This window comes from Chionomys nivalis, chromosome 1 (assembly GCF_950005125.1).
Source record: "Chionomys nivalis chromosome 1, mChiNiv1.1, whole genome shotgun sequence".
In the NCBI taxonomy this organism is placed as follows: domain Eukaryota; kingdom Metazoa; phylum Chordata; class Mammalia; order Rodentia; family Cricetidae; genus Chionomys; species Chionomys nivalis.
In genome coordinates, this window is record NC_080086.1 from 52,603,109 (window position 1) to 52,625,505 (window position 22,397).

Consider the following 22,397-nt stretch of genomic DNA (forward strand, 5'->3'; position numbering starts at 1 on the left):
TCAGTGGAAAAATAGCAGGGGATGGGATGGATACCAAGTCTATGTAATACCTATGTATACACATACAGAGAGAGAGAAAGAGAGAGAGAAATCTATAGATGCAGACACCACCATTTTAACTTGAATATACCAGAAAGTATGCAAAGATTTACTATATAAAATAAATATACATATATGGGAAGTCATGCTCCATCTTCATTAGATAGACTTGTGCCTCCCCATAGGCACACTTTTGCCACTTTGGAGACTACTGGGATAAATTTATACCAGGAAGGTCATTAAGAATATAGGTCTTGGGGCTGTAGAGATGGCTCAGAGCTTAAGAGCACTGACTGGTCTTCCGGAGAGTCTAGGTTCAATTCCCAGCACCCACATGGCAGCTCACGATTGTCTACAACTCTGGTTCCAGGGAATCCAGCACCCTTACACAGACATACATGCAGGCAAAACACCAATGCACTTAAAATAAAAATAAGTTAATTTTAATAAGAATGTAAGTTTTAAACTTTCTGTTGGGCCTCTTCATAGATTCAGTAGCTCGCCTGGGTGCAGGGCAGGTGCAGAAGATATGACTGAGCCTGTGGTTTGCTTCTCTCTTTCCTATCTCTTTATCTTTTGCCAGTGTGGCTTGGCTTCCAGAGTCCCAAGGGCCACTGTGTAGATCTTATACATACTTAATGCTTATATAAGCCTGCCTTAGATGGATGATGAGTCCATAAAGGCCTGGAAATCAATAGAAGCCATCCAAACCTTCAAGGGCTATGTCTGTCACTTCCAAAGAATCAGGATTTCATTTAAAGAGCCCAATTAGCATCCATTCAATAAATACTTAAAACAAAAATTTATTGATCTATAAATACATAATGAGTATTTTTTAATGCCCAATCCCATGTAACTTGATAATTTTCTAAATTACCTAGGATCTAGTTGTAGTAGAAAAATTCCCCAGAAAAGCAGTGGGCATGAAAAAATCCTTTCCAACCCTTATAGCGGTGCAAGACTGTTTATTCAGCTGCTGGAAAGTGTGCACTCAAATCCAAGTTCCCTTCAGATTGATAAAAATAAATTATTGTAATGGTAAAATCTAGAATTGGCTACAGAACAAGAGAGAAATTCTTTTCTTTTATTCTTGGTGTGAGTCAAAATGGACTGATTTTTCTGGAAAGCAAATTATATCAATCTTTTCCTATAGTCTCAAACTATAAAAACTAACAAATATGAGACCAAACTCACACGTATGACTTTTATTTCAAGAGTATTTATAACAGCAAAAATAGAAACAATCCACATTTCATTGGACGGAGCATTGACAGTGCCCGGTATGCCACACTAGCAACAATCTTTGTTCCCATTCTTTGGGAACCCTCTGTTTCCTATAGTGTAGGAGATCCTTCTGTCTCTGTGTTGCTTCCATTGGTTAACAAAGAAACTGTTTTGGGCCCTTGATAGGGCAGAACTTAGGTAGGTAGGGAAAATTAAACAAAATGCTAGGAGGAAGAAAGCAGAGACAGAGGGATGCCATGGATCCCTGGCTGGCCGGAGGTAGACATGCTGATGGCCAAGCAGTGATTTAATTAATACAGTTTCTGTGTGGTTATTTGGGGACTAAGCTAGCCAGGTGGCCGGGACCAAAAAGCGGCCCCTCCCTGCAACATTCCTAGGTGCTTTTCTAGGATGTAGTAATTAGTTAACAGACAGAGTCTCAGAAAGATGGCATCTGAAGAGTGGAAAGATATGCATCCCATCTCAAGTAAACAAATAAGTCAATGTGGAAAATTAAACACCAACACAATAAAAATTGCCGATTGCAAGCTTTACTGAATTACTTCCTACAAGAGTCTTCCAGTCTTGGCATTATTATAATCCCAAAGTCACATTCTGTAGGTTTGGGGTGAAAATTAAAGGTAGCTTCGATGCACAGTGCTCTGTTTGACAGCCTTCCTGACTTTTAATCATGGGATCCTAGTGAAGCCCATCCTGGTCATGACAATCAAAGCATATATTTCCAGAAGACCCTTGTGGGAGTGAAGTCAAAATCTGACTCCAACTGGACAAAATGGAAGGATGCTTTGAGGAGGTGACAGTTGAGCAAAGACTTGAATTGTTTCAGTAATCTTCAGGGTATAGGAAAGTGAGTGTAGAACAGTGCTAACTTGAATACCATATTTAATAATGTTACATGTCCGTTGAATGTTGACTGAGACAGACAGTCTAGCGCATTGGTTAGGAGGCTCGACTTGTAGCCTGGATTCCCTGGGTAAAAGCCCAGCTCTATCACTGACAGGTCACTTGGATATGTTCTCTGTAGCAGTGTGACAGTGTAATCATGGGAAAGCTGGGGATGCATGCTGTCTGCAGAACCTATCACAGGCTCGGAACATGACTTGAGTCTTTAGGCAAGACTCTTAGAAGAATGAATTTTTATTTATATCCATATGTTAATTTAAGTCAGAAAATATAATACCAACTGGCTCTTCAAATAGACATTAATATATTAGTATTGCAATTATGATCTAATTAACATATAATGATCTTTACCAGGTAAAATATAGCAGGAATTCTAATATGTAAAAATTTGAAAATACAGTATATATTTAAAATCTAATTAATGTATATGTAAGCATTCACATGCATATGTATATATAACCACAAGGTATTTCCAACCTGGGGAAACCAAGAGCAACAACAGATATAAAATGGGAAGTGTCAAAGAGCATTTTATTGTCTTTGTGTCTTCCTATATTCCTTACATTTTTAAATACCAATACAAATTTTGCTTTGAGTTAAAAGTACAAATCGGATTACATTTTAGCCTAAAAATACTATATGAACACCAACAAGGGTCAGCACGGATACTGAGAGCAAAAGACAAAGACGAGGGGGTGAATTCAGAATGCCTCTCCTACTTTAATCCCAGCACTCGGGAGGCAGAGGCAGGCGGATCTCTGTGAGTTCGAGACCAGCCTGGTCTACAAGAGCTAGTTCCAGGACAGGCTCCAAAACCACAGAGAAACCTTGTCTCGAAAAACCAAAAAAAAAAAAAAAAAACAGAATGCCTCTCCTAGGGATGAAGCCATTGTCCCCTGAAAGTTCAGAGACCCACTTTGCTTTTGTCATCTGAAAAGCAGGTGACACTTGCTTTCCGCCAGACATTGTGCTGGGACACTCAATATGAAAGGAGCCTGCATCCCTCGGGAATCACCACCGAAAAGGAAGAGGAAGCATCTATGATAGTCAGAGGACTAGAAACTCAGAAAGAACTACGGTGAGGATTTCAGCTTCTTAGAGTTTCCATAGGGAATGGACAGCAGGTGTCGGCAGCTTCCTGAACTAGGCTTGAGTTTGCAAAAGCCAATCATTACTCAGCCCACCATCAACAGACTTCTAAGGTGTATCCTAATTACCTATCAGCAAGATCAGCTACACGGAAGAGTCCTTCTGCAAAACAATCCAACTTCCGGTCATCATGTCTGGGAACTGCAGCTTGGAGAGCAGGGCTGGATGACTGTAGGACCTGGAGGCACAGAGAGGTGCCTGCTGCAGCTCCGCCTTACAGTATCTGTGTCCCTGGGAGGATACACTTGCACCTTCACCTGCCTCCTAACCCGCACACAGTGACAGCCCTCTGCCAGACCTCTGTGGGCTGGACCTGTGATAGTGTACCTGACAAAGCTGAACCCACAATCAAGGTCTTGGGAGAAATAAGCTGACACAGCTTTCATACAGTACAGGATGCTCTCGGGACAGTGCGAGTGTTTGGCATTTATATCAAACACTAATAGTAAAAGCCCAGCTGTATGTGATACACAGCTCATACTTGAGTTTATAGCCTGATTAGCTTAATTTGTCTTTTCAGAGCCCTAAACTCATTAGCCACCCAGCACACGGAACTGTAAAAGCTGCTCCCTATTTTTTTTTTCCTTGGGTAACATCATCTTTATTTCCTGAGACACTTCTTTAAAGCATTAAACTGAAAGTAAGTGCATAAAAATGAAATGGGGACTCATAATTGCAAACTGTTTTCACGTCGGAAGAAGATTCAAACGCCTCTTTGGTTTGCACTACTCCTTGTTACCGGCTTAGAACCTGGCTATAAAAGTACATCAGGTAGCCAAGGTCTGCCTGCAGGGCAACGTGTGGCAGTGAGCAGAAAACCAAGGAAATTTTCCACGGTAGTTATGTGGAAAAAGAAAAGAAGCCACGGACAACAACAAAACCGAAAGAATAGAGTCCCCAAACTGGAAGTTTGAAGTTATTGCGAGAGCCTAGGTAGGGTCCATTGCAACCTTCTCCGTTCATCTCTTTCTGCTCTTAATCCCTTTCACCTTGAACAGTCACTGTTATTATTTCTGGGGAAATAATACACTTCTGGTTTTTTTCCTTCACATTTTCAACAAGATTCACTAAGGCTGATTGAAAAGACTTATAATGTCATCTTGTCAGGGCTCTTGATAAACATTTCATCGTATGTCTCTGGGGTTGAGTCACTGCAGAAGTCAAACCATAGCCACAATATATAAAACCACTGCTTTTACTGCAAAGTCTTTAAAGGCCGTGAGAAAATTACAGAGAAAAAAAAAAAGTCAGTTACACATGTCTCCCTTATTCTGCCCCAAAGTTAGACTGGCTGAAGCCAAGACTTTGCCTTATCCAATCTAGCAGCCAACAACCTGTCAAATAATTGCTCGCTCCCATTCACTTCAAAAGACTGAGGCTTCCATAGAAAGCTTCTTGTCCCTCAGTTCCACAATCAAAACCAAAAACAGCTTTTTCTTGAAAATGTACCCTCTCTGAATGTCCATCGGCTTCTGTTAACATGTGGGAATGAAAGGTGGCATCTTTTATTTTATTTTGTTTATCTTTTATTTATTTTGTTTTGTTTTCTATAAAATTTTTCTGTTTTTCAGTATGAAAATAAAAATGTCATGTGTGTTGGCACACACTTGTAATCCCAGCTTCTAGGGAGGTTGGGGCTAATTGATTCTAGATCTGAGGCCAGACTAGGCTACAGGGAGAGACCCTGTCTCAAGTTTTGTGGGTACCCAAAGAAAATGTAAATGTAGAAATACATACATCCAGATTCTAATAATATTTACCAAGTTTAATCTTGCTCTGTGACTTCTCATATTTTGCTTATCATATATTTGACTGACCAAGCTGTGGAAAATAGAGTCATATAGTCTGACAAATGCCCCCAAAATCCAACATTAGTGTAGACATTAAAAAATTCTTCATATGCACAGGAAGATAAATATATTGATATAATCATATAGTCTAACAATGACCTGCAAATTCCAACATTAATGCAGACATTATAAAAATCCTTCACATGCATGAGAACATAAATATTTAAGATTACATAAAAATATAACATATATACGTTATATACTTCTATGTTGGTTGGTTGGAGACCAGGTTGTGAGTGTCTTCTTTAACACATGCTCTTCTTGCATTGCCTCCCACATTTAGAGTTTATATGACATGCACCACAGTGCCCAGTTAAATTAACTTCTCTTCTACAGGGTCACTTGGATGAACTACTTTCCCTAACCACAATAATTTGTGAACGGTTTGGTGGCTTATACCTTGAAATGTCATGCGTCTACCTTGATCTGATTCCCCCCACAGATAATTACACTACTAAATTCTATGCGGTAGCTCAAGTCCAAGGGAAAATATAATTCAGTTACAGCTTAAAAAATGGGCCATGCATCGGAAATGCACACTCTAAGTGTTTTGATCTGGAAATAAAATTAAAATCAGTCTCCCTTAAAGGCTTCTCTTAAAATTCTCAGAGAGGCTTCAGGAGTTGGTCACTCACATTAAAATGTTAGTAAGGTCCTGCCTGTTTCAAAAGGCAACTTGACCACATAATGAGGAAGTCAATTGAGACTGAGAATGGAAAGTTATTCAGGTAACAGCAAGCCATATTAGCTCTTCTGTGTGTGGAGGGGGGTTGCCTTGCTTTGTGGTCTTTTTCTTTTAATGAATTATGCTCAGAAAGCAGAGGTTAAAACATTACTTTGATAATAGCATGTACACTTTCTTCAACCACGCATGGCGATTCACACCCGAAATCTCCACATCCGGCAAACAGAGGCATAAAAAATGGTGAGTTCAGCGCCATTCTGAACTACTTACACAGTGAACTCTGTACAAAGAAAATCAAGGATTGTAAATACAGCTTAGTGATAAAACATCTGCTTAGTGTTCGCAAGTTCCTTTCTTAGACCCCACACGCAAATAAACAGCCACTTAAAGATAATCATCCAGACTGGAAGGTGCAAGCTGTGGTGGGGGTGAAAAGGTCGGCATGGACTTGAGAGCTATTCTGAAAGAAGAATGAATGAGAACTTCTAAATCATCAATGGAACAATGGGACCAGACAAAGAAGAGTTTTTGAGCTAAATATCCGGAACAGTGACCATTCAAGGAAAAGCAATCCAGCCATGAATTTTCTGGGGTAGGTTGAACTACCTACCTCAATGAAACAAAGGGCTTGGTAAAATGGGACATCAAATTGTAAAGATGTGGCTGGAAACATATATAAAATATCGGAGAGTCAGTTGCCATCTTGAGAGTGTTATTTGTGGTGACCACGGGCATTTAAGGAACTGATACACTGTCGTTTTCTCTGTATTCTCCAGCTATGAACACACGACTAGGACAGAATTTACACTCAGCAAATACAGCCTGGCTGGGTGGAAACTGGCTGGCAGGGTAGATTTAGAAGTAGGCTCCACAAAACCAACACCTAGGTTATGAGAGTGGACAAATGCTACCTTAGAAAGAAGGAAAGGGGAAAGAAGGGAAGGAGAGAGGAAGCGAGGGAGGAAGGAAGAGTAAAAGGGAGGGAGAAATGGAGGGAAGGATGAAGGGAAGAAGAGGGAGGAAGGAAGGGCAGGAGAGAGGGAGAGAGGAAGGAAGAGTGGAAGGGAGGGAGGGAGAAATGGAGGGAAAGATGAAGGGAAGAAGAGGGAGGAAGGAAGGAGGGAGGGAGGGGGATCAAGTCTAAGGAATAAATGCAGATCTGAAAGTAAAAGGAAATGAATAAATGAGACAAGGATGGTAAATCAGAGAAATAAATAGAAAAAAGAAGAGGCAGAGAGAAAAGGTGGGGAGAGAGGAGAAGGAAACAGGAAAGACAAAAAGAAAAAACTGTGAACAAGAACAGACTGAGACTCTAGGCAGGAAGAGACGTAACTCACACCTCTAACAATTTTATTGTAGACTTAGAGAATATATGGACACAAAAATTATCAAGTCACATTTAGTGAGCAAAATTGAAACCATTGAAATGTTTCCTTAATAACTTAAAGTAAATAAATGAATAGCTGCTGTCACAATGATTCATCTATTGCATGTGGGTGCTCAATAAATGTTAATTGAATTAAATTAATAACATTTGCTCAGTGGTAATAAAAAATTAATTAACTGTCTGTCTTCCTGTTGCTTAGTTTATGCCCACTGGTTCTTTCAATTGCTCCTAACCCAAACAGGAATTTTTCTATTACACTGACTTTCAAGACACACTTTAATTTTTTTCTAAGAACTTTAGGGAAGCTCCTAATTTTTGTCCCCATTTTGGTTTATATTTTTGAGGTGGAAAAAATTATTTCTCTGTGTTAATGTCAAGAACTATGTATAACATCCCAAATATAGCTTCCTGGGTTCTTTATTTAATTCTAAAATACCATCCCGTGAGAAGATATGATGCCACTTTTCCCTATGTTCCTCCTTTTAGCCCATGCTGCTTTTTAATACTTTGGAGACAATGTCAAATAACACTGTAAAGGAAGGAATCTGGGGGGATTATTGTTAGCATTCAAGCTATAAAAAAATAGAAACTGTCAGTAACATTCACCCAAAAAAAAAAAAAAAAAATATGTGACTCACTTCAGATGTCAGAATTCTGGGTTGAACAGACCGGGCTCTGAATCGTGTGTGTGTCAGATGATTTTTTAATGAGCATCAGATAGTTCCCATTGGGGGATTAAAAAAATAAAAATATAAACAGAGATATAGAGTTAAAATAACTTTATGAATGGCAGTTTAAATTCTCCATAAAATCCTCCCTGTGCAAACCTGGTGTGCTCCAAATGGTTGCTTAATGTAGCAAACCACTTACATTCAAAATGCTATACTTAAAAAATGCTGTACTTAAAAAAGTTGTCGCGAAATTAAAAAGAGAATCATATACCACTTGGCTGTAAACTGTACTCTCGGCATGCTTTTACATTCCAGTTACCGCTATCCAACTCTTCTTTTTGGTTGTTACCGAATTACTTTGTGCAAAAGCGATTCAAATTACATGCGGTCTGACTGTGCGTGATAATTTGAACTGATTGTTACTGAATTCTGTTAAGCAAAGAGCTGCTGCAATCTCTATAGTCATCCTGGTTTGCTACCTGCTCCTTCCTGAGCTGCCTTTGTATGGACAACACACGTAGCTGTAGCTGAATTGGCAGTTCCTCAAGTGTGCAAGAAATCAGTCGTACTTCAGCCTGCGGAGAAAGAAGGTCTGTCAAATTGAGTTATTTGCAAGACTGGCTTTAGGGTGTTAATACATCTCAAGTTTTAGGGTAGAGAGGATATTGTTGATGTGGAGTGCAGCTACTTAAGGTAGAGGTAAAGGATTCACTAGAGACATATATAATATTTATGAAAAACAAAGATTTGGGGGTCTGTAGAGCAGTGGTTCTCAACCTTCCTACTGCTGTGACCCTTTAATAAAGTTCATGTTGTCGTGATCCCCAACCATAAAATTATTTCTTTACCACTTCATAACTATAATGTTGCTACAGTTATGAACCACAATGTAAACATCTGATACGTGACCCCCAAAGGGGTTGCAATCCACAGGTTGAGAACATCTGCCCTAGATTGAGCTCAGTTGACTACAGAGAAATATTTGGATAATTTACATAAGTAAAGGATCTAAGCTGAAGTGTTCTCATTCGTCTACCGATTTCAATTCTAACTCCAATAATTCACCTACTAATACTAACTGCTACTTTTCTCATGTCATAAAAAAAAGCCAATAGCTGTGGCTATCTCCTAGATTCTTGCAGCTGGGCATTTTAACAAGGCTTTGTATATAGATAATAACATAAAGCTTAATGCCCGATGGATAAGGCAGGCACTGATAGACACGTGTTTGTGCACAAAGCAGTGGCCTTTAACCTGGGAAACATTGTCCCAGGAGAGAAATCTGGTAAGGGGAAAAATGATTTTTTTTTTATCATCATAGCTTGGGGAGACAAAGTGTAACTGCTATCTCCTAAGTAGAAGATGAGGAGAACACTCATTTGTATATCCATTGTCTGGCTCAAGATCTGGGCACTGCTAAGCAATTGAAGGCAGTATTTGAATATCCAACTCAGTGGGTAAACGACTGTTTTTTGGATGCCCTCATTCCCAGTAAGGAGAATAAAGCCTCATTTTCACCATGACCATCACCACCATCATTGTGCTATTAACATGGCAAGTGCTTCTTGAGTTAGAGGAAGCCTAGAGTTTGCCAATGTGCGGTGCCAATTCTATTTCCACATTCAGTGTTCAATACTACATTAATTGCTGTCAACAATAGATGTTTTTCCCGAATCCCTACTTCTGCCAATCTTTTTTAGGGTGGATTAAACCACCACCAAGAGATTTAAAGCCAGCAGCATATGGGAAAGGGAATAAAAATTAAACATTGTCAAAAACCAAGGCTGTTTGGAAAATCGGAAGGAAACAAAAATGGCCCAGGATGACTGTGTGTGGCAGACTGTTTGGTCCGCTTCCAGCTCAAGCCTTCAGAGAGAGACCATCTCATGGTGGGTTTTGAGAGCCCTGATTGACAAGTCTATCGGTTGTTCTATTTCCTCCCCTCCCCAGGGAAGAACTCCTTAGAATCCCCAGGGTTGTCCGAATGTAAGGATCACCTGAGAAATGTCAGTGAAGTCCCCAAGGGATAATGATGAGTCAATTAGTCTGCTGGGGACAACGGTATCTGAGCTTTCGAACAGTTCAGAAACTTCAGATTTCCCATCTTACTGGACTTTGTAGAAGCTTCATGAAATCACACTCCTCAATGGCAGGGCCAAGCAGACATTGCTTTCCTAGAAAGGAAAAGGCAGTTTTGAAACAAGCCATAGCTATGAACTTAGGAAGAGAGGATTTCCTACATGGAAGTGGATTGTCTTAGCAAATCATGTCCATCTCCTTCTCGTCCCCTCCTGAGCACTGTTGAGTCAGCTTGCTATAGGAATGAGATTCCTGGAACACATTTTCTGTTTCTCAATAGTGCCACCTGAAGGTGTCCCAGAGATCCACCTGGTGGCGTGTTTGTGAACGTATTCCGGGGTTTCTTCTTTTTCCATCTCAGGACTTTGCTTACAGGTACAGGTATGTTATACATTAAGTTGCCCTCCAGCCTCATCCTCTCTCTGACGTAGCAGGGTTGAATTCAACTTCTCTACAGACTCCCATTTGCTAGTGTGGGATGTTTGTGATGGGCACCCTGAATTCCAATGCTCAGTCTGCTGTTGGCTCCATAACAAACTCTTTCATTACGTAGATGAGTTCATGGGCCTTCTCCACTTTCCCTTTGCCTCTTCAACCTGGAGCCTTGACCAGGACATTGCCGGGAGTTCCCCCTAAATCCCCTGATTATCCCACTAATTTCATACACTAAAGTATTATAGTGATATTTCATTTACATTTTAATAAATAAAGCCTTCCTGAAGATCAGAGAGTAAAACAGCCCCACTGGTCAGTCTTACAGACCAGGCAGTGGTGACACACACCTTTAATCCCAGTAGCCACACTAGTTTGCTGTAGAAACTGGGCAGTAGTGGTGCACACCTTTAATCCCAGCCCCAGAGAGGATTATAGAATGGGAGGAGACAGCTCTCAGACACAGTCTCATTCTGAGATTCCTGGAGGCAGGATCACCATTTCAGACTGAGGTAGAGAGAAGAGCCAGTTGTGCTATAAGGTATGTTTTCCAGAAGACACCCCTAAAGCCAGAGAGGCTATCACCTGAAATGTCCATAAAATGCCAATGCCTGGATCAAAACATCCCATTTATGAAAAGAGGGTGTGTGTTTCAGAGCTTTTACTGACAGCAAGGATCCACCTTGTAGACTGTTCATATACACACGGCTTGTTTTTCTCCTATAGATAGGAGAAATGTGAGATTTGTAGCTAGAGAAGCAAGAAAACAATGAATAATGATTTTATTGAGACCATCAGAGAGTATCAGAGTCTCCTGGATTCTTGTATCCATCATACACCACGCGGCTGACATAACACAGTGACACCTTGCTGATCCATACAAACGAATTCTTTGGTTTGCCCCACTCCACATCCTAAAAGCTGATAGTAGAAAAATGTGGTACAAATATGAACCTTACAATGTATATGAAAGTTTGCGATTGCACTTTTCAATTATATCTCAAAATAATCTTGCTCAATAATGTTTTATTCCATTTCATAGGATTATATTCTTTCAAAGTGTAAAATGTGAATTTTCCTGCAAGGGTCCTTTCGAAGATCACAGTGAGTTTGTGATGTGTGTTTTCTTTTCTCATTTTAGATACGCAACTCACAAATGAAAAGCATGGAGAAGAGAAACCTATTAATGCTATCATTATAAATTCAGTATCTGAATTCAATATCACAGATGGACCAGTCCAGGAAAGCCCCAGTGAGAAAAACCTGTCAGGATCGAGCACTTCACTCTCCTCCCTCGAAGAATGCCAAACGAAATTTCCCTACCTCCAAACTAATACTTCAGTTCATCAGAGAGATGCTGATGGTATGTTTCTCAGACTCCAGCCCATCTCTAAATAAAGCTCCCAACCCCACTCCTTGTAAAATCACTACATATGCTGTTAGAAAGAGAGAAAAAAAAAGTCTTTATGAATATTAAATAGGATGATTTTGATTTGAAAACCCCACTGAATGACATGTGTCAAGGTCACTTTGTAACTAGGAGGTGCTTGGCAGAGTGTTTGCTCCCAGACCTGGGAATCGGAGGCTGTGTTTTAAATAGTTCAGACCAGAGCAGCATGCTCGGATGGGGCTGGAAAACCAGTAAAATCAAATAGCAATTTCTCTTCTCCAAAATGAGACCATTCTGCTCTAAGAATATGGGGCAAAGGGAGAACAGAATGGAAAAATAATAAAATGCTAGAAACAACAGACACGCAGGAGTGGGGAGATGGCTCAGTCGGTAATGTGCTTGCTATTTAAGAATGGAGACCTGAGTTCAGTCCCCAGAACCCACATAAACAAGCTTGCAGTGGTGGTGCGGTCTTAATCCCACCACTGGGGAGGTGGAAGCAGCCAGATCCTTGGGCCCCTCGGGTAAGCCAGCCTAGCCTGCCTGGTGAGTTCTAGGCCAGTGAGACACATTGTCTCAAAAGCCAAGGTAGATAACACTGGAGGAATGACTCTCAAGGTTGACCTCTGACTGCCACACACATGTACAATCTCTACCCCAAATACAAATGCAAAACATCATATAAAATATCAAGGTATTTATTTACATCGACCATTTCTGGGCAAGTGCTGACTCTGGTAGCTAAGTCTCTAGGCCTTCTGATCAAGTACAGCCATAGACCAGCACACCCCATATACTATGTACAAAAAAGCTCATTGCAGATTGATTTGGGGCTAAACAATCAGCTCTGTCAAGTTCAAGCTCATGGATCTTCCGCCATAATAAATCAAGTTTAACTCAGAATATCTTTGCAATTGTCTCTCCAGGGAACATGAGCCACTCAAGAGTTCTGTAGTATTCCAAGTCTCTACCTGTGGCTGCGTTAAAAAAAAATCCCTGGACTTCTCAGAAGTATTGTTTCTTATCTGTACCTTATGTTTCATTATTGAAAATGAGAAAAGATTAAAGTTTGTATAAAAACCCCTTCATCACCACAATGATTTAACTGCTGCTTCTAAAGTTCATTAATTGGCTGAAAAGGGGCAGGTTTGGGGTTTGCCTTTTTTGTTTTAACATCCCAACCCCAGTCTCTTAGTTCTACACCAGGGTTAGCAACAAGCCACTGGCCAGTGGGGGCTCCAGGGAAATATGTGCCCAAAGCACCTACTGCAGAAGCTGGAACACAGAAATTTCGCGTCAGCTTTTCTTATGACTGCAGCTTTTGAGAGGAAAGAGAAACTTGGACCAATGCTGTAAACGTGCTGTCTTTTAAAATGTTGATATGGATACTTAAAAATGGAGACGAGAGATGGGGTTGATTAAGATTCCAGGAAAGAATGCTTATAATGAGGCTGGAAGTAAACAACAGGGAATAGTGAGGACTGTGGGAAACTGAAGGATATCTCAGCTAAAGGCCATTAAACATCACTTCTGAGAGAACAGTTGTGTCCGTCAAATGTTTTTCTCTCAATCACAAGGTTCCAAGGCTAGATCTCCAGAACTCATGTGAGGAAGGCAGCATAGTGGTGGGTTTCTAATAACAGCACTAAGGAGGGAAAGGTAAGGGCACCCTGTGCTCACCTTCAGCCAATCAAGGCCACTTGATAGCGCCAAGACAATGCGAGACCTTGTCTCAAGGGACGTGGATAATGTTCCTAAGGATGACTACTAAGGTATTTCTTCAGTCAACAGAGAAAGAAGGAGGGAGGATGGGAAGAGAGGGAGGGAAGGAGGGAAAGAGAGAGAGAGAGAGAGAGAGAGTCATTTCTTTCACCTAATTAAAATCAGAGGAAACAATAGGTTCTGCTAGATCTTTTTTTTTTTCTTTTTTAATTGAAACAGGGTCTCACTGTGTAGCCCTGGATGTCCTGGAACTCATATTGTAGACCAGGCTGGCTTTAAACTCACAGAGATCCACCTGCCTCTGCCTCCCAAGGGCTAAGATTAAAGGCATGTACCACTCTGCCCAGCTGAGTTGCCAAGTCGTGATGTGGTCTAAAACTATGTAGGGAATAAGGATGCCATATGAAACTTCTAAATATTTTAATATTGATAATGACTTCTATTTACTTTCTGCCACACAAGGCTTCTCCACGTGTCTTTGGGTCAACTTTGATCTGTCGACTAGGGCTTCCGCCAAGTTTAACTTTGGTCCAGTCGGAGGGAAGGCAGGGACACAAGCCGGGAGTGGGGTTGTCGGAAGGCATCTGAGAGCAGAGTGTTTCCATGGGTTTTCTGGGGAGGTGGGGAGGTTGCTCGTTATATGTGTCAGGGTAATGCATACCCCAGAATTAGGAACTGTCATACACATCCACAAACATAATATCCCTCACAGAGCATGTCCCTTTGTCCAGTTGGGTACCCCGAGAGAAGCCTGAGATCAGTTGTCTCCTGTCCCCAGGGAAACGGGAAAATGACCACTCGATTTAAATGGTGACTGATATCTCAGAGCCTGTGGCAGAAAAATAAGATTTCTCCTGTTCAGATGAGCAAAGGGGATCAGGGGGATGTTTGAAGAAAGCCATTTATTATAATACAAGAGGTGACTAAAACCAGTAGGACCCAGAAGGTTCGGGTTTTAAGGGGAGGATGTAGGTCATAGACCACCCTTTCTTGCTCCCTTTGTGGAAAAATAAATCTCCCCAGTGAGATTAGAGCTTTTGGTGGCTGGATAAAAGAGGAAGTAAAAGACTCATACTAAGACTCAAAAAAACTCATTATCCTAAGCAGCAAGGAAATCAACAGTTAAGGCAGCCACTCCTCATTTTAGGGAAGTTTTGATAGTAATTTAAGGGTTCAGTGGGGTCACTGTTCAAACCGAGATGAATTCAGAAATATCTGTTCAGAGCACAGAAGAAAAAAAAAAAAAAGAAAGGCAACAGAGAAGATTGTGTCTGATTTCATGCAGTTTGTGGTTAATTTATTTTGAAAAGTATAAATGAGTGCACGGGAATGGGTGCTCAATTACTAATACCCATACACGTCACCTCCGCTTAGAACAGGGTGGGAAAGGCTCTCATAGGCGTATTTTGTAAAATGCGTTGCATCCATTAGCAGAGTTCACAGGGTATACTCTGATGGGAACTTAAAAGGATCTTCACTGACCCTTAGACTGTTCTCCGGCACGATGTCAGTAGCTACGGTTCATCATGTGTGGTCTCTTTCCAGAAGGAAACGGAAAACACACCCAGGGTATCCTGCATGCACCTGCTTCCGTGTCCATAATCTTCTACTCCCGTTACATGGGAAAGGAAGCCAGGGGGACCCATCACCTTAGCTAACAGGCTCTACCCTGGAAATATGCCTAATTGATGTATAATTTGGAATTTCAAACATCTTCTGCAGGTGGAAGGAGAAACTCATAAATACAAGATACCTGCAAAGAATAGTCTTAATTACACCATGGGCTACTGAATAAAATGATTACATTTTCTACACTGTAAATTTCACACAATTAAAATGTAGTGGTGACACCTTATAAAGTGTTTCAATTTTACAATTATTGCAGTTCATTGGCTCAGAAAAAAACATAAGCACAAATTTACCAAGTATCACCCAAATCTAGTCATTCTACTTCTAAAAGGAGTGACGTGGATGTTAGTTGTGCTTGTCTGAGCTTAAATAGATCTTGACATACTTAAGGAGCTGTTCAAATTGATAGCACCGGGGATGAGAGCCTGACTGGAGACAGGCATTCTGTTACACTTTATTTATTCGCATTCTACGTTACAGACATGTATTTATAAAGAACTTCATGCCGGGGGGGTGGAAATCAGTTTTTATGCTTTTGAACCCAGAATCTTCAGGAGTCAGTTGATGCCCTTGGGTTGCAAGTCTGTCAGTAACAGCACAGAGCTGTACTGAGGCCCTGGGCCCGAGGGCCAAGATCAGCTGGTCCTTCTCTCATCCTACTTTGATCTAAGGGAGTAATGGGTGAGGTTATTGTTCCTCTGTGTCACTTATATAAGAACTACACTTGGGACACTTTGTTTGATGACTGACAAGGAAGCAAGAGGTTGAAGTTAAAAATATCCTAGGACCTGCAAATGGCAACAAAGGATGCCCCTGGTCTCCATGCTTCTTACGCAAGGACATAAACTTGAGAAGGTACCGCCAAGAAATGGTGATGAGGCTGACCCGGGCACACATGTGGAACGTCTTGCCTTTGTTATCATTTCCACTCTAATTAAACATGAGCCTTTCTAATGAGACACATTCTCCCTCTTAATTAGCCAATCCCCAGCAGAATGTTTAGTGCCTCGGAGCTGCCTTAATACTTCGGTGTTATTAGACTGTCGCCACTTAGTGCATTCCAGCTTGAAAGTACCCTAGGGGATAGAAGGGACTCGAGACAACGCTCAGAGGGACTTGCCAAGGCTTCTTGCTCACAGCTTAGCACAGCCATAGCAGCTTGGCCTGCGGGTCTTGGATTATCTCCTACTGCCTGTATTCCGGGTTTAGGAGGAGAGACGGGTATTCTGACAGCAGTGATGAGAGACAAAGGCAGGGTACCAGGTGGTTCAGTAGAGGAGATTTCCTGTGCAAAGGGGTTGCAAAGGTGCAGAGAGAGTTGAAAAGGCCAGTGCAACAAACAGTTGGGTAACCCAGAAATCCACACCACGAGAAGGCCCTATCCGCCCTGGACTCTCTAGACCAGCATACTGGCCCTATTCTAGACCCCTACCAACTAACTGGGACTAGACGGTGGCTGTTTTTATTCAGAGTCATGGGGAGGAGGGCTGGAGAGAAAGGTGTGGAGGAGAGGGGAAGAGTGAGGAAGAGAGAAGAGAGAGAGAGAGAGCCAACACAAAAGACAATAAGTAATATAAAGAGTGAGGTAAGGCAGAAAGACCTTGGCTTCCCTTCCTTCTCCCCAGCTCCTAGGCTGTGAATGCCTACCATTGGCTGAAGCTAGCCAGTAGTCATGGAAATAACTTGGCCATCTACACTGCCAGTCTTATGAATCAGAAAAGGACTGGGAGCTCCAAATGCTCATACCTGGCAGAAAGTAAGTGGAAGCATGGAAGAGCCTGCCAGCTCTAGGTCAAAGCTCTGGAAAGTCCTGAGTTCACATAAACACCAAACCACTTGCCGGGGTTCCTGGATCATGGCACTTTAAGTTCTCTGAGTCTGAGCCTGCGGGCCAAATCTAGAAACGGGGGTGATAGGAGTATTCAATCCAGGGTCTACTTGAGGGCTATCTGAGGTTCATGTGAGGCACAGAGGGCTGTGAATTGGCTTTAAGTGAGAGGTAGACACATGGAATACGGGGATTCAAAGCACAAACTTCGGATCTGGAAAGAAATGGGGTTCTACCACCCTTCAGTAACACCCACTCCACTTTGGTCTTTTTAACTTAGACTCATGCACTGATTGATCCAGTGAGAGATGGCCAGCTAAGCTTGCCCTGTGGGCAGCGCTGGGAGCAAACAGGGAGTGTGGTGGCTGTGCATGTTTGAGCAAGAGCGTCATTTGGAGGGAAGCTGTTTCAAGCAAAGAATCGGAGCGTTTGAGCATGAGTTGGGTGAAGCTGCCACCAAGAGGGTGACAAAAGAAGAGAATTCGTTGGGCCGTAGATCAATTTCGAATTCTGGGATTCAACTAGTCTGGTACTAGCACAGTGGATAAGGAATGAGAAAAGGCCAGGGGTGAGAGGGGGTAGCAGGAGGCTTGTAGGAGCTTCTTGCTGAGGCAAGGGTTAGGGCGCAGAGGGAGAATAAGTTCTTCTCAGTCAGAAATTCAAGCGTCACAAGAGTTCACAGATTTGAAATCAGCACACGTGGTGGCAGACCATCTTCAGAGGGAGGTTATGGCTGTATATGTACCTGAACAGAGCTGGTGAGGGTACAACCAGGAAAGAGGTTCTGCAGGCGACTGTGTGCAATCGAGACTGACTAGTAACTACATCGAGACAGTAGTGACCAACAATGAACCCAGGTTTCTAGTGACTTCATCATGGTGCTGCCAACTACAAGCACAAACTGGGAAGGGAATAGGTGTGTGGCATGCACAAGAGGAAGGTACAAAATAGGGCCTGGCCTTAGGAAGCAGTTTATTTGGAAAACCCGCATAAGAGCTGACCCTTGGCACTGGATATATAGTGCGCTCTGTTGAACTGGCCAAGAGAAGGGACATTAGTCTGGAGCTATGCCTCTAGAGATCACGTTAATTAAATACTGCAGCCCAGGAAGCTACAAGGAAAGAAAAATATGCTCAATCTGGAGAACGGGAAGTCCTGGACTCTTCCAACAGTTGTGAAATTTCCTCTGAAAGGCTTACACGACTTTTGTGCAGAAACGGCCATAGGCAAAAGAGTTCAGCCCGCTGGTGCAGTGGTCTTTAATGTGCCTTTCAGGAAAGCACGGTGCACACTTGAAAGTTCAGAAAAATCTGTTTGCAATTCATTAATGTTACCATGGTTTTTTCAGCAGGAGGCTCTGCCATTTATGACCAAATAAACAGGACAGACTTAAAAACAGGGGTGTGTGGTGAGGGCCTACTCTCAAGTGTAAAACAGAAGATGGGAGGAAACAAATGCCAATTCAGCCAGAGGATTAAGCCCAAACTCTTTGGGTAAATAAAATTGATGGTATACACCAGAAGTGGAGGTCTCCAGAGTTTGCCAGCAGGATATGACAGTGGTAAACGGAGCAGAAGCCTAAGATCATCTGCCCTCCTGAAAACAGAGCCATTTCATAAGCCGGCTTTTCATACTTTAGTAAGAATCTCCAACTTTAAACATTATAGTCACCTTGTACCCTGCTCCACCCACAACCAACCCAAACTTTTAGCTTCATGTATAAAAGGCAGGATTCAATGGGGTCATTTTTGTAGGGTCACAACTCTAAGTAAGACTTTTAAGGCCCCAGTGCGAAGAATCGTATATAGCATTTACTTGAAGTGTTTTCTACTGAGAATTACTTCTCTGCCAGGAGCTGATAGAGATAAAGTTGGCATGGGGGAAATCGAATGAAGTTGTGTGTTACCCAACCCTTGACCACCAACACTCACGGTTCAGAAAGGCCTCGGTGGAACAGTCCCGAAACTCTTACGAAAATACTCCTGAGTTTTTGTAGTTGGCTTGTGGTGACTTCTGAAAGATGAGTGAGCTGACCATACGCCAGAAGCTGGCACTAAGTGAGTAAAAATACAGCCAGCCTAGCAGGAAGATGGGTGTGTGCACTGCAGGGGTAGTAGGGAGCAGGCACCTGTACCATGAATGCTAAGGCATAGAAGTTAAAGTCATCGTAAAAGTTGTGGGGTGTGTGTATATGTGTGTACACATGCGTGTGCATGTGTGTGTATATGTGTTAACCACCACCTTTCTGAGAAGAGAGGAAGGGGGATGTGGGAAGAGCAGGAGGGTAGAAGATTGCTGTGTTCCTACACTCAGATTTTACGTTGGAACTTTGAACTGCACAAACTTGCATTCTTTAAAATATTTGCTCTTCTTTTTAAGAGCCTATTTCTAAGCTTTCCCTTCCCTTGGAGATCACCTGGTTTGTGAACAATTAGAGAACAAGACCATGCTTGGGAGGTGGATCAGTCTGCAAAGGTCTTGCCAAGCAAGCATGAGGACCTGCGTTTGGATTACCAGCGCTTATATCAGAAGAAAACGCCAGGCTTGGGGAGCATGTGACTGTATTCAAGGCTGGCCTTGAACTTCTGGTTCTCCTGCCTCTGCTCGTCTAGTGTTGAGCTGGAAGTCTATTCTGCATGTCTATGCAGATGTCATAGGCTCGAGTCTGAAAATCACAAAATTATTAGCATGCTTATTGAAACAATGGATTCTTTTGAAACCCAAACTTTATAGACTGGTAAATCCATCTGGAGAAGAAATTTCTCCAACTCATGGTGGAATGTGACATTCAATCATCAACAGTCTTCAGATTATTTATTAATTGGATTAAATGAATTATTGCCTACTCTTTTACAAAAAAAAACACTCACATTTTGGAGACTTCTAAAACACACACACACAAAGTATAATTTTAACAAGAGAACTGCCACATCATTCTAACTAACTCCCTTTATGGAGCAAAAATGTATAATAATCTATAACCCATCACAGCTGTTTGGCTAGAATTACCAATTACCTTCCGTACTTCAGAGATGCTTTCCAGATTTTTTAACAAGTCCTCACAGTAAATTTTTAAACCAATTTTCTTAAAGGCAACTGATAAGATTTAAAACCTCTTAGGCAAGAGATGGCGAGGTTCTCTACTTAAACAAGCCGAATATGAAATCAAGGCTTTCCATGACTACAGGAAGATGGAGATGGGAATTAAAATAAAACACAACCCAAAAAGCTGGGCTTATTTTAAACAGCATTTCAATAAAGTGTGGAACTATGCTTTTTCCTCATCTTTGGATATGGGTGTGGTAGATTTATGGGAGACCATGTCGAAAGTATCTTGAAGCCTGGTGACAAGCCATCAAACATCTGTGGTCTCCCCATGTCCCCGGCTCTAATGGCTTCTGAGCCAGTGCATTTGGGAAAGGCCTGCTGTTATTCAGGATGTTGCAAAGACAAGTAGCTCACCCAGTGCCTTCCCAGCACCTCACAGGCAAATGAAATCAAGAGGTTCAGGACGAAATGACAGCACACTTTAAGTAACTTGATCAGGCAGAATCAATAGGGAACGCTCAGGAAGCTAACAACATGATTACTTAAACAGGGAGTGGGGACTAGGGAGAAGCCAGGCAGGCAAGCTATCCACAACACCCAGCATGACTGGGAGTCAGCTCACTAGGAGGGTTAAGTACTTGCTGAAGAAGCCTAAGGACCTGATTCAGATTCCCCATTCTAAGCAAAAAAGTCAGGCATGGTGCCGTACCTGTAACCCTAGACCCAGCAAAAGTCAGAGGTACGTGGATCCCAGAGGCTCACTATTTCACCAAAATAGCAATCTCCAGGTTCAGTGAGAGATGCCAGCTCAGAAAATAAGGTGGAAAAACAATTGAGGAAGACACCGCAGTGTCAACCTCTGGCTTCCCGCAGAGACAAGCATACACACATGCACAATAACACAGGGACTTTGTAGCCTCCAGGCACACATTCCCATACCTGCCTATATTTGCCTGACACTCCTAGATGTGTTTTCTTCCATCTTTATTATAGTTTTTGTACCAAATCACAGTGAATTTATGGCGTGCACGAGCACACAGGTGTGTATGTATGTATATGTTCGTGTGTGCAGGTGCTGAGATGGAACTCGTATCCTCGTGTTCATGTTATAGCCACTTTAACAACTGGGCTGTCCCTCCAGCTTTCCCATCAAACATCTTATTATTTTAATTGTTGATCTATGTTGCGCACTCCGATCAGCTAATGGGAATATGTAACATGCAGTTGGAAAGAGCAGACGAGGGCAGTTAGCTTAGCAATGGCAGCCCCTCAAACACTACTTGCGTTTTCTAAATGATTCACATATACTGATCTTCTCTTTCTTTAAACAGAAGAGTGTGCCTCCCTGATCCTCACCTGTCTCTTTTGCCAATTCCTGGACTGCCTCCTCATGCTCCCTGACACGTGCGAAACCGTATGCCTCAACCTGTGCTGCCCCTCTCACAGGTACTACTCGGCCTCAGATGAGAATCATCCTCGCAATGACTGCAACCTGACCTGTGACGTGGACTGCAGCCTCTTTGAATCCTGCCATGAGACCAGTGAGTGCTTGGAGCTGGCCATGGAGATATCAGAAATCTGTTACCGCTAGTGCCAAGGAGAGAGCAGCACGTGGGCGCTCGGTCCTTTTGGCCGCAGTGGGGAATTCTATTACAGTGCATCTGAGATAAGAGCTCCATGCGCCCAAATGCAAGGGCCATACATGTTTCTTGGATGCTCTAGGCCATTTTATGCTGCACCTGTCTGGGAAAGCTACTACCGTCAACTCAGCGATCTTCTTCCAAATTTCACAACCGCATGGCTCGCTGCAAAATAGGATTCTTGATCACACACATGATGAACAAATTGCAAATACCTTTTAAATGCCATAGGTACAAGATGTTTCCTGACTGTTAAATAGCATGCTACACCACACTGTGCTCTTGACTAGGCAATCTGCATTGTGGCTCCAACTTCATTCATGAATTCAGGACAAATTATGCTTTCTCGTAGGCGCAACACGCATTAGTTATCTTTACGATGGACTCATGCATAAACATTATGCATTATTGGTCATTATTAATAATGTATTGTGTAACATCATTTTGTAATTAAAAATTTATTTATACAGACTCTTAAAATTCACTTATATCTACAGTTTAGGTAGGAAAGGGAATTAAATGAATCAGAAACCATGTTCCTGTAATTAAAGCAGATGTCTTTGAAACCTCTCCAATGAATCTTGAATCTGGGAGACTTCAGGAGAGCCCTATAATTCTAGACAGTATCATTGTATGTCTGTGGCTGCATCTTAAGAGATCACGCATATTCCTAATTAATTACATAAAGATGCTTCTTTAT

The 22,397-nt window shown here is 42.0% G+C and overlaps 1 protein-coding gene across 1 annotated transcript in view; it reads left to right on the forward strand.

Moving 5' to 3' along the window:
* The window catches only part of Mdfic2 (MyoD family inhibitor domain containing 2), a 114,088-nt gene extending 92,440 nt beyond the window's left edge, over window positions 1–21,648 (forward strand). Inside the window, exons 2-3 of the mRNA XM_057759516.1 lie at window positions 11,582–11,803; window positions 21,389–21,648. Of these exons, the coding sequence (XP_057615499.1) occupies window positions 11,582–11,803; window positions 21,389–21,648 (482 nt within the window). The remainder of the gene's footprint in view (window positions 1–11,581; window positions 11,804–21,388) is intronic.
* Window positions 21,649–22,397: the final 749 nt, after the last annotated feature.